Genomic DNA, 13504 nt, shown 5'->3' on the forward strand with positions numbered 1-13504 from the left:
AACACTACCACTGTGCCAGGTCCTGTAGGGGAGAAAAGACTGAAAGGCACGAACTTTTCAGTTGTTCAGACCCCCAGAGGGCAATAAAACCACCGGAGGGATTGAATTTACATTCTCAACAGCTGGTTGCTTTGGCCCCTCAGCGACACCAGGCTTGGGAGGCTGGTGAATCTGGCCCTTACTCGCCCTGACCCTGGCTTCCTCCTCAACGAGACAGGGATTCTCTGCCCTCACAGGGCTGAGGGAGGCTTGCCTAGCAGCTAGCAGATGCTCAATAAATGGCATCCATTAAAAGAAGGATTAGTTCTCTGCTCTGCCTCTAAGCATCCCCGTGCCTGCCCCATCAGCCCGCATAGCTGGGAAAGCAGGAGAGGGCTCTGACTGCAGGCTGAACTCTCTCCTTTCAGCGTGGAAAATTCCATTCCGGAGAAGTCATTTGTCAAAGCCAACTGTTTAGCTGCTTTAATTAACATATTTATCAAGTTTGATTAGAATGTATTGTCTTCGACTTTCATCCTAGCTTTCACCTCTTCTCGCCCTCTTTTTCTGGGGAAACTTTTCGTTGCTCTTGTTGCAAAAGGGCACCTCGTAATTCAATTTGCATTTGCTGATAAGTCTGAAACTGAACCTGGTGAGAAATTTCTGGAGGCTGGGAGAGATGGAAGGCAGAGCACGTGTTAGGAAAAGCCTGCGCACTCAGTTCTAGGCTGATGCGCTGACACAACCGAAGGGCAACAAGTGCTCTACAACTATTCCGCGAGGATTTATTGAGCTCCTTCTGTGTGCTAGGCACTGGGAATACAATTTGTGAAAAAGACAGGCAAAGTCATGGCTCTAGTGTTGCTTAGAGTCTAGTGACCTCAGTTTCTGCATCTGTAAGATCAGGCAGTTGGACCAAGTGACTTCTAAGTGTCTGCAAGTTACCATTTCTGAACACATTCTATGTGTCATGTCATGGGCACAGACCCGATGCATTGTCTCAGTCCTTACAAGACCCCTGTGAGGTTGATATCATTATCCTCACTTTGCAGATGAGGAAAGGAACAATCTCAGAGCTCAAGGTCAAGTGTGGCAGGATTTGGATTTAACCCTTCTTCTGTCTGACTCTACAATTCAAGTTTATTACTGCAAAACCAGGCTTGATTTTTCTTCTTTGCTAGTCTTTGAGCCCCTGGATAGCAGGGAGAGTGTCTGCTTCCTCTCTACGTCCCCAGGGGCCAGCCCGAAGTGTGGCATATGGTCAGTGTTAGAAAATACATATAGAATTGAACTAAAAAACAAAGTCCTTCATCCTCAGCCTTGTCTTTTCGGCCTCAGATCTGCCCTGCTCTCCTGGGCTGCCTCAGCTGAAGGCTGGTGTAGCAGGTGCTGTGTGCACCACCGCGATCGCCCTTCAGGACCAATTAATTCCCCCAGTTCCCAGCAGTGTTGGTACCTGACAGCTCACAGCTGAGTTTCTCCCTGGAAACTACGCTCAGCTGAAGGAAGCCGGCTTTCCCGAGGCTCCACCTCAGGCCTGTGGGCCGCCCACATCCAGTAGCCGGGCCGTGCAGGATACAGAGCCAGTCCGTCAACTCCTGGAACAGGTATGCAGGGCCCTCCTGGCCTGGAGCTCCCCATGGGATTGATTAAAGTCACTGTTGAGACTGTCCCAATCCTGCTTAACTCACCTCTCCCAAGAGTTGCCGAGAGCAATCCCCGGTAAAGCTCCTGCAGGGCAATCTCAGCCTCTCCCAGCCTGTTTCCCAGGAGACCTGACCTCACTAGGTACTCTGAGAGGGTGGCTCTGATTCTGACTTTCTGCAGGAGCTTGGAGGGTGCTGGGATCAAGACAGGTTGTGGCGGGAAGAGCCCTCCTGCCATCAGCCTACACCTACCCCCACCGCCCCCCGCCGGAAGGCTGCCTGCCTACCTTCTCCAGGCCCAGAGTCCCAGCCCACGCAGGCTTTAGAGGGGCCAAGCCCAGCAGGGCAGCCTGGCCGAGGGGTGCTGCCCTTGTGACTGACAAGGTAACGACTGGCCCTAGCCCTCTGTATCTCAGGCCCATCGCCATTCGGCTTCCTTCACAGCCCTGGCAGGCATCCCCTGGGCACTCTCCAAGCACCAGTCTGCAGGGACATTGCCCAAGGCAGCCCAGTGACGTGAGACGTGGCTGCTTGGACGTTGGAGCTCTATGCCCTGGGTTCCAGACCTGGCTTGACCACTCTCCTGCTGTGTGGCCTCCGACAAGTCACTTGTCCCTTCTGGGCCTCTCCCTTCATCTTCACAGTGAGTCCGTTGCACTTGGCGATTCCTCAGGCTTTGCAGTTCTTCTGGCCTCTAGGAGTCTCCTATAGGTCAGAGGCCTCCTCACTGCTTTTTAAAGCCAAAAAGTGGTTTTAATATGTGGTAGACACACGAGGTATACCAGAGAGGCAGAGGCTCCGTTCCCAAGGGCCTGAAATTCCAGAATTAATGCTTCATCTCTTGTCAGAAGCGTTTGTCTGTCAGGAGCACACTCTTTTCAAGAGAAATCTGTTCTCTTCTCCCATCTCATCAAGGGTAGACCATTCATTCCCTAACCGTGCCACATGGATGAGTGTACCTGGCAGATGTGAGATTTTAGGCCCTGGGAGGTCCAAGCCTCACTGAGGGAATGTGACCCAGAGGGCGGCGGGGCGAGGGGGCGGGAGAACTGAAAATAAACTTTGCTGCCACCGCTGTTTTCTCGAGGTGGCCCGGAGGCCCAGAGGCCCAGGTGCTGCGCGTTAGGCAGAGCACATCTGAACTGTGGCCTTCGGTCCTGCCTGAACGAGGCAGCAGATGATTTATGACCAGATGAGGGGTCCAGATTGTACTCGGAGTTAGAGGAGGGTGAGGGCGCTGTGGTCTGGAGGTTTCTGGAAAGGCTTTTTGGAGGGGTTGGTCGGGGCAGCACAGTCTAAGAAATTGAAGGTTTGCTCGAGAAGATAGTGACAAGACCAGTCTGAATAAAGTAGCATATTTTATAAGGGTTTATAGAATATTCAACCAGGGGCTATTTTGCCTCTGAGAAGACATGGCATGTTTAGTGATGTCCGACCTACTTTTGATTGTCACGTGTGGTGGGGGAGGGGGTGCTCGGGCACCTGTGGGTAGAAGCTAGAGATTCAGCCTGCGGTGCACAGCGCAGGGACCCACACAGAGTCCCCGTGCGACCACGTCTATTCCCAGGGCTTTTGGCTCGGTAAATGGGACCTGCAATTATAGGCAAAGCCACGGGGCAGGGGCAGAACACCTCTGACATAAGGTTTACCTTGTAAGCTGGGCATTATTATTCTCATTTTACAGGGAACTGAGGCTCCGAATGTGTAAGGAATTTGCTCAAGGCCTCACAGCCAGTCATCTACGGGTCCTGGATATGAGTCCTGGTCTATCTGCCCAGGAAGCCAGCAGGCTTTCCATTTGACCCCCTCAGGGGGCAGAAGAAACCCAGGGACCAATGTCCTGCCCAGTCTCCCCCAACCAGCTCTCCTCTCCCATTGAATTCACCCTCAGTCTCCTGGGCTGAGCCAGCCCTTGGTGTTTTTGCTTTCAGCAAGTCTCATCTCTACCCAGATACATTCACTGGTTCTCCAATGCCTTCAAGAAAGCTCTATCGATGCCTCCTATACCTACATTTTCTCATAAAATTACATACAAGAAATCCTGCACCCGGAGCATGTTCTTATACAATTCACAGCTCCTATTCCCTCTTTATTGTCAGTATCGGCAACAGAGTGATTTCCTCATACTACCTTTAACGTGATGTATTTTGTAGGGAAAACTACAGAATTGTTCTGCTGATGACATCAGATACAACACAACAGTCATACCAGGGGTGGCCTAGGACCAGTCCTGGAGGAATATTAGTTTCTTCCCTCCCCTCTCAGGGGAGGCACAGCCGAGCAGTCTAGAAGGCTAATTAGGAGTAAGCCAGACAGATGAACTGGGGGCTGGCATTCTAGACAGAGAGACAAGCACGCACCCAGGTGTGGAGGTGTGGGGAGAACATTCGTGCTTGCGGAGCTGCTGAGAGTAGCTGAGGCTGGGGCCTGTGGAAGGGGCTGGAGGGGCGAGGGGGCCGCCAGCTACCAGAGACAGGGGCGATGCCAGATGCAGGAGGCTGGGCTTGCCCGGAGGAGAACGGCAGAGCGCTGCCGATGGGTTGTAAGCAGAGGGAGTGGCGTGCTCCCATTTGCGTTTTGGAAAGGCCTCTTTGGTGGCTGGGCAGAGGATGGGCTGGTAAGGATGGTGCCAACACAGGGAGGCCGGTGACAGGGCTGTTCTGGTCCAGAGCGTGCTGTTGTTGCTTCCAGGATTTCCTTCTCTCCAGCTTGCTAGCAGTGTGGACCTGTTCGGGCCCCAGAGTATGATAGGCAAGACTGCAACTGGTCCGGTATGGAAACCAACAGGAGGCCATTTTCCTGACTTTGTGATGCCTTCAGGGATCATGCCGTCAAGAAAATGAAAAAGTCTTCTCTGTTAAAAAAAAAAATCCTTCTATTGTAACATTCCATATTCCCCTCCCAGGTCCCCGCCCCTTCTTCCTTCACAGAATACCTCACTCCCTGTGACAAGTTATTGTCAGGAGAGATAGGGAAACAAAACTGACCATGTAAACGTCTGGGAGAATTTTGTCCTCAGAGGGCCCAGCTGGTGCTCTCTGGGGCCTCTTGGCATCTTGGCTGGTACCTCCGCCAACCACAGGTCCACTCCACGGACAACTGACCAGATCGATGGAGGCTCTCCCTCCATCCCGACACCAAGGTTGTGGCTCTGGTCCTCACTCAGGCTCAGCATCAATAGATGAGATGCAAAGTTTCTTAAGTTCTACAATCAACTAGGGGAAGTGCAGCCATCTCCAGTGGGATTAATTAGTTATCTATTACTGCCTAACACATTACTCTAGAATTCAGCATTTTTAAAACAACAAACATTTATTATCTCTTTGTATCTGTGGGTCAGGAATGTGGGAGCAGCTTAGCTGGCTGGCTCTGGCCCAGGGTCTCTCATGAGGTTGCAGTAAGCTGTGGGCCAGGGCTGCAGTCATCTGGGGCGGGACAGTCCTCACCAGGGGGACCTCTCCACAGGCTGCCTGAGTGTCCGCAAGTCAGGGCAGCCACAGTGAGTGATGAGAGAGAGAGAAAGTACATCCACCATGGAAGCCACTGTCTTTTTATAGCCTAATCTCAAAAGCCAAGCACCATCACCTCTGTAGCAATCTATTTGTTAGGGCAAGTCTCTAAGGCCAGCCCACGCTGAAGGGGAGGGAGGGAGTTCACCTCTTGAAAAGAGGAGATTAATGAAGAATTTGTGGATGTATTTTTTAAAACCACCATAAGGACCCCATTTAATCTCCAAGAGGCGATATGACACAGTGGTTAAGAGCGTATATTTGAGACTCAAAAAGACCTAGGTTTAATCCTGCCCCCCCCACGTTTGCTAGTTATGCAGGTTTAGACAAGTCACTTAACCTTGCCAGAACTCAGTTTCCTAAAAAATAGGGGAAAGAATTGTAGATGTTTTTCATTGGGTTGCTGTGAAAATTATGATCATACATGTACAGTGCTTGGCACGGAGTAAGTACTGAATAAATACTACTTAGTTGCTATTGGAGCTGGATAATGCCATTGTCCTCCTTCACAAGAGGCAGAGAAGCGTAGAGGAAGAACACAGGTGGAGTCAGACAGCCTGGGTGGGGACTCTGGCTCTGCAAGCCTTTAGCTGTGGGCAAGTCACTTAATGTCTATTGGCCTTGGTTTTCTGTAAAATGAAGATAATAATAGCTAGTGCCTGGCCACCTAATAGGTGCTTAAGAAATATTTTATGAATAAGGAAATGGTGGCTGATAGAGGGACATTATCCCTCTATCAAAGGAGTGCTCGTGTGTGTGTGTGTGTGTGTGTGTGTGTGAGTTGGGATGCTACACAAAATACAGTTGACTGCAAACACCTTCTGTTAACTGGGGAACCCAGTATGGCTGTCCTGGTTCTACTTGAGGGTGCCCTGTACCCCTGAGTATGCCTCCCTCCAAGGCCACCAGCTTTACCCTCCCTTATATGTTTTTCTTGGGCTCACTGTTCAGCTTCTTTGCCACCCTGGCTTTGTTAAAGCATACTTCCTTCATCATCCCTGCTGTCTCCACCAAGAATATGTTTACTTGGCTTTGCACAAGTCTGAGGATTTGGTAACAGGATTGGGGTGGGAGCGGAAGTCCCATGTCACACCACCTCAGAGCTGCTACATTACCTTAAATTGATTTTGCAAATGAAAGCTAAAAGCTAAGCAAAGGAGACCCATCAATTTTGCCTAAAGATGATTATAATGCTCTTTTACGGCCTCCTAAATGACAAAGCAATTTGTTACCTGCCTGCGTCAAGATTTGCTTATATTAGCACCGGAGATGCTTGATTTTTATTAGCCCCACGTTATCATTTTATGAAGACGCAGGGGCTCAGTAAAATTAGTGTGCAAATAGAATGCCCATTTTGCATTTCCCTGTGGTCAGCAGAAATGCTGAATGCAATTGAGTTGATACCAGGTCAGGGGACACATCCATAAAGATAGCCTTCACTGAGACCTCGGTAATGTCATTTTTCATTTCTACACTGCTGGGATAGATGGGGTCAGTGTTAGTGTGTTTTAAAAGGGCTTGGTGACATTTTGTTTTTTGTATTTTAAGTGAAGAAGCAATATAAATACTAAGACATAGCTCAACTCCCACGAGCAATAAGGGATGAAACCAAACTCCCTTGTGTACATTGTAGATGGAAACGCAGTAGATGTAGAATCTGATACTGCTGTCAGTGGATCCAGGAGGAGACAGACAGGGTAGTGAATGGGGCACTGGGCTGGGACTCTGCCACTGCTGCTGCATGACCTTGGACATGTCCCCTCCTTCTGTGAGCCTCAGTTCCCTCACCTGTAAGATGGAGTTGATACTATCCACCTCACAGAGGCATGATGAAGATTAAATAAGATAGTGTGTGTCTAAATTTCTTTATAAACCAGGATCTATATGAGTATGTTTTACTTATTAATTGAATAGCCAGTTCCTGAGCACCTTTCCACACAGAGTCCTGGGAAAATCATTAAACATACACTATGAAAGTCACAGTTTCTCCCTTGAGGAGCTTGTATTCAGTCCAGGAGATGTTCAGGTATCTAACTTCTCTTTTAAACCATAAACTTCTGAAGAGCTGGTGAGCCTTCTCTCTCTCCCTTTGCTCCTAAAGGTGCTTAGCATAGAGCCGAGCACAGAGTGAGTTCTCAAGTATGCATTTTGGCTTCATTATATGTTTTGCTGTCTTATAGGGACCTAATATTAGGGAAGCAGTGACCTCAAAACTGGTCACCCAATAGACCAGGCAAGTCCTAAGCTTCCAGATCCAGGTATAATAGCGTTATTTTTTTTTTTTTAATTTTAGTCTCTGACTTGGTGCATCAATTGTTGGGATCATGAATCACATTCAAATAACCTGTACTAGCATTTCAGAAACAGAAAGCCAGTTAATGATCTCTGCCTCCTCTCTCCCTCCAGATCGTCCTCTAATGTAGATGGGATCCTTTAATCCAACTCCTCTCAGTGTTCATGTCTGAATTTCCTTCAGGTCATTGTTCCATTCTGTGTCAATCAGTCCTTCTTCTGACCATGGCTAAGCACCCTCTTCCTGCCCCTCCTTTCTAGGAATGTCACTCTTGGCTACTGCTTTTGTCTAATAATATATTTGCACGGTGCTAAACTTTATTATACAAATGAGACTTCTGTAGAGGCAGCAAGAGCGTGGGCTTTGACTTTGGCCCATAATTTTCTACTTCTTTGTATGTCTAATAACTTTTACTGGGTGATGAATATTGTGAATTATACATTGTTAAATATCTGGATTTGTTGTCTTCCTTTAAAGAGAGTTGGACTTTATATAGCAGGCGGTCAATTTTGTTGTTGTTCAGCTTGATCCTTTTGAGATTTATTTTAAATTTTTGTTAGAATGAGTCTAGGGTGGTTTAACCCCACCACTAAGGCATGGCCCTTCTGGATTCTCTACCAAATGCCCTGGATGATCAATGCAGCCTTCCACTTTGGAGGTGGGAGTTCAAATGATTCCTAGCCCTGTGTGAGCGCTGAGAATGTGCAGTTCACAGCTCCCTGGTCATTTTTTCATAACATCATGGAGATTCACCCTGTATATGCACATCTTGGGACCCAGCAAAAACTCATGAGGACCCCTTTATGGATTCCTGGAACTCTTTTTCTACAGAGCTCCCTCTTCTCTGAAATATACAGTTTCCCCACAACCACCACCTGGTTCAGACTCCCTGAACTTCAATCTCAGTGAGATTTCCATGCTCTGTTGAGGATACCCCTCTCTGCTCTTTGGTCTGGGGTGGGCCTCCAGGCAAAAATCCAGGGCAGTCATGGGGCATGCCTCATTAGTTTTCCTTTTCTCATGAGTTAGTCTTGCACTGACTCTTGTTCAATGTCTGAAAAGAGTTGTTTTGTATATTTTGTCCAATCTTCTAGTTGCTTAAGGTGAAAGAGAAATCTGGTCCCTCTTACTTCATCAAGGCCAAACAGTGCTTGGATTCTAATCTCAGCTGTACCCTATGTAGCTGTGTAGGTAGAACTTGAACAAGTTATATAACCTCTCTGAGCCTCAGTTTCTGCCTCAGTAAAAGAAGTATTAACTGTCATGTTTCTGTAAGGATTATAAATAATGTATATAATGTGCCCGACACAAAAGGTGCTATTTAAATGGCAGCTGCTACTATTACTAATATAAATAGCTACCTTTTTTGCTCCATCATTTACTAAATTTTTACTGTGTACTAGGCAATATGTAAGCTTGTTAAATTATGACAGCAACCCTATGAAGAAACTATCCACATTTATAGATTAACACATTGAAACTCAGAAAGGACACATGACTTGCCTAGTTTCATGGTCAGTGGATCTGGGATTTGACGTTGCTCTTATGACTTCTTCAGCTGATTGTAATATTAATATGATCAATTGCACAGAAGAACAGAAATGTAGTTATTTAATATTGGGTAACCAGGGACATAATACAATTAGTGGTTTTAAGCCAATGATTTAAGAGATAAATGTAAAGCACCCTTTCCCTGCCCCTCCCACACACACACATAACAAATCCCCGTCTTAGCTGTCCTCCTTAGTAACCTACTTCCATTTTATCTTACAGACAACCTTCGGGAGGGGGCAGAGCAAAAGGTGGTATTCATCACAGGACGAGTCCACCCAGGGGAAACACCCTCTTCATTTGTGTGTCAAGGTGAGTTGCAAGATCTCATGGGCATCCCGTGTCTCCCCTGCACATCCATCTGGGGCACTGTGATGGTCTCTGGGACAGTATGGTCACATGCAGAGTCCTTATCTTGGATGAGAATTTACTTCACTTCTCAAGAGGCTACACCTGATCTCCATTAGTATTTGTTTCACTAAATGTTCATCGACTACACGTATGCATGGAAGAATGGATGAATGAATGGATGGATGGATGTGTGGATGGATAAATGAATAGGTAGAGTTCTCCTGTATGTGCTAGATCGAGGATGAGAGTCATAGAGTTGTCTACACTTCCTAGCTTTGTTTTACATGTCTCCAGTGGTTTACAAAAAAATAAATCTGGCCTCCTCCCACCCACCATCACCAACAACAACAACAACAAAATTCTGGCCCCAGGTCAGTTCATATATTGGCAGAAGTGTGGTGGACTGGGGAAGTAAGAATTGAAAATTATCTATTCGTTCAGTCAATAATTCACTTAGCAAACAGCTTTTGAAATACTGTACCAACCATGAGAAGGAATGCATGCTTAATATCAGACAACCAGAGGTAAATAAGAGGTAATTTCTCTTCTCAAATGTATCTGTTTGTAATTGAATTTTTATTTATTATTAAGTAGTTAATCCATATAAAATATATATTTAGTCAGCAGTATATATACATGCATGTATATATATACATATATATTCAATTAGTCAGCAATATAAATATATTCAATAAATAGTATATGAATAATAATTTAATGAATGCCCAAGTTCCCACCACCTTAAGAAGCTGAATATTATCTATTCCTTTTAAATCCTCTGTCTTTCCTTCCCCCTCATACAAATAACCATCAGCTTGAATTTTGTATTTGTCCTTCTTAATAGTTTTACTACACATGTAAGCATTCCTGAACAATGTATTTTTTAGTTTTGCATGTTTTTGAACTTTATAAAAATGGTATCATTCTGTATGCATTGGAACTTGTATAGCTGTCATTCACTTGTTTTCATCATGTATTCTATTCCATGTCTGTCTATACCTCAACTTACCTATCCATTCTCCTGAAGATGGACCATTAGGTTGTTTACAGTGTTTTTTCTTACAGACAATGCTGATACAAATGTGTCATATTTGTATCACACAAATGTGATACATAGGTGTCGCCTTGTGCACGTGTGCAGATACTTTTCTAGGGTGTATAACTGTGGAATGCAATTGCTAGGTCATGGGATGTGTGCATCTTCAACTTTACTGGGTATTTCCAAATTTCTCTCCAAAGCATACAACTTGACACTGCCACCAGCAATGTCTAAGAACTCCGACTGTCCCACATCCTCACCAATACTTTTGCATTTTTACCTATCTAGTGGGTATATTATATATAAAATACATGATATTATGTATGAGCCAAGCACTGTTCTAAGCACTTTACATATTTTATGTTAATTATTTTGTTGATTTAATCTAATTCATTGGCTTTATTTTGATTATATTAATTTTTCTATGTCATAGGAATAAATATTAACTGTATTTTTACATATGAGAAAACCGAAGTTTGGAGGGGTTAAGTAATTTATCTCATTTTAGGCTCAAAATGACCATAAGGTCAAAGGGATATGAAAAAGTCCATAGAGGTTCTATAACTTGAGCGAGGCAGCATGCTGCCGTGGCAGTATCGGTGATTTGCCCTTGGTCAGTCTTGGGGTCAAATACTGGCTCTGCCACTTCCTAGCAGTTCGGTTTCCTCAAATGTAAAATAAATTATTATATCAATATGTATCTGCAAAGGCTGTTATGAAACTGGCATGAAATGAATGTAAACAAACACCCAGTCCTGTGCCTGGCATACAGTAGGCCCTCAACAGATGTCACCCCCTTCCCCAGGGGATCTGAGAAGATGAAGCAGGTAATCTGCTTTGTAAACTATAAGGCACTCTGCAAACACATATGGGTCTTATTTTCCCCGTTCGTATTCTTACAAGGCTGTGGTTAGGCACCACTTCCTCCCTCTTGGTTTCAGACAAGGAGCCTGAGCTTCAGGGAGAGGAAGTGATTGCCCAAAGACAAGCAGTTCATCAGAGGCATGGCTGGGGCGTCTCAACTCCCCGCTCCAGCCACCTTAGCTGCCTCCTTGGCATTCTCACGTCCAGCCTCCTTCTTCCCCGCACTGTCCTTGCAATAACCTCTCGCAGGGCCCTCCTGCTTGTACCAACTCCTTTACTGGCAGCCATCTGTCAGTTACTAAACTTGGCAGCAGCCTGTTCCCCAGCTGATCAGATGCAACTCTTTTGTCCTTGTTTGTGAAAAGACAGTAGCCTTACCATCGATACTTCATCCCTGGGAGCCCAAACTCCCGTGCCCACCCCCTCTGTGGGCAGCAGACAGAGGGCAGGGTCACTATCCCATTTTACAGAGGAGGCCTGAGGCACAGAGAAGCCGAGAAGCTCTCAGGTGCTCTCTCTGTTGATCCTGCTTTCCCCAAAAAGGAGTCTGGATGGTGCTGAGTTTATCGATAGACTCAGTGCTGTCTATCATTGAGGCTTTCAGTCAATGTTCACTCCTTGGCAGAGGCTTTAATGCCTTCCCACTACCTTCTCAGGATCAACTCCAAACTCCTTGGCATGACACTCACAATTCTCCATGATGTGGCTCTTGCCAGGGGGCCTTGGCCTCATTATATCCCAGCTCCACACAACTTAATCCCTGGACACTCTTTTCCCCACCACTGGGCCTTTGCATCTGCTGCCCCTCTGCCTAGGAGGTCTTGTGCCCACTCCTTGCCACCTGGCATATACCCTTCATCTCCCAAGGTTCATTTCAAGTACCTGCTGTGGGCCCCCTGGCCCACTCCCTTCAGCCCCCTGCTTTGTGCCTGCATTGTGGGTTACCCAATGGTCATCTTTTTGGCCCTGATTTGTTATGCATTTGATTTATATTTGTTGCTCTCCCTTTAAACCTAGCTGTTTGAGACCCAGGGCTGGATCTTAGAGTGTCACTTTCCACATCTGTAAAATGGGCATTGTCTTGTTCATTCCATGGGCTGTTGTGAGGAACAAACGCTGTCTTGGCTCTGGGACGCTAAATCTGAGTTCAGAAAGGGGAGCCTCCAGTTCACATAACCAGGAAAGGGCAGGAGGGGGTTCTGAAGCTGGCTCTCCCAAGCCTGTGCATGCCTTTTGCCCCTGGGAGACAGGAAGCACTAAAGGGCCAAGCTTCCCGCCTGGAAGAACACAGTGTTCTGGCCACGCCACCACAACCAGGACATTTGACACGTGAGACTGGGGAGGCTCAGGGCAGTGAGGTGGCTTACCCAGCATCACACAGCTAATTCATGGCGGATGTGACGCCGGGACCCATCTCCCCGATCCTGGTCTCCCTCTGTCCCTATCTCTGTAACTGCCACTTAAGACACACAATTCACCCTTCCTGAGGCAGCTCAAGACAGGCAGGATTCCCCCACTTTGCCAATGAGGAACTGAGGCATGGTCTTCCCCAAGGGCCTCCCAGCCCCCTGGGGACAACCCAGACCACAGCCCCCTGGGGCTCAGCTGGGGCTTTCTTCCCCAGACCCAGCCCTCAGCTGGATTCCCCGCCCCAGCCCACCTTGTTCTGGGGAGGGCAGGAGGGTGGGTCTAAGGCCTGGAAGGTTGATTGCCGAGGTACCTTTGGTTCTGTTAACTCTGTTTCCCCATTAACTGGCTCAGTGACCTTGAGTGGAGGACACACATTTGGGGCCTGGTCATCCCCATCTGGCTGGGACCTCGGTTCTCATGGCCGAGCTGCTGATGCACCTGCTGCTGGGAGTAGAGTGAAGTCCTGTCGTGGCAGAGCTCTGGCGGGGGTGGCATTCGAGGGGGCCGGGCTGTGACTTCCTCAAGGCTCTGCATGTTGGGGAGACGGCTGCTTGTCAGTCACCCTCTACTGCCCCCAACCCCACTCCTGGCCTCTGTGAGGCCAAAGTGTCCTTGTTCTCCAACTACGGCGTGGGAGGTCAAGGTCACTCCCACGTGGCTCTGTAGCAGAGTGTGTGTGAGCTGGGTCTCTGGAGCTACACCACCTGGATTTGAAGCCCAGCTCCCCCACTTAGTACAGGATGACCTTGGGGATGTCCTATAACCTCTCCTTGCCTCAGTCCCTTTATCTCAAAAGGGAAATAATAATAGGGATCCTGCCTCATAGGGTTGTTGTAGAGATTAAATGAGTTAATAACCATAA

The 13504-nt window shown here is 47.2% G+C and overlaps 1 protein-coding gene across 1 annotated transcript in view; it reads left to right on the forward strand.

The window, feature by feature from the left end:
- The window catches only part of AGBL4 (AGBL carboxypeptidase 4), a 1403755-nt gene that overhangs the window by 1259396 nt on the left and 130855 nt on the right, over positions 1-13504 (forward strand). The window contains exon 7 of the mRNA XM_061183995.1: positions 9201-9290. Coding sequence (XP_061039978.1) covers positions 9201-9290 — 90 coding nt within the window. The remainder of the gene's footprint in view (positions 1-9200; positions 9291-13504) is intronic.

Source organism: Eubalaena glacialis, chromosome 3 (assembly GCF_028564815.1).
Source record: "Eubalaena glacialis isolate mEubGla1 chromosome 3, mEubGla1.1.hap2.+ XY, whole genome shotgun sequence".
NCBI classification, from domain to species: domain Eukaryota; kingdom Metazoa; phylum Chordata; class Mammalia; order Artiodactyla; family Balaenidae; genus Eubalaena; species Eubalaena glacialis.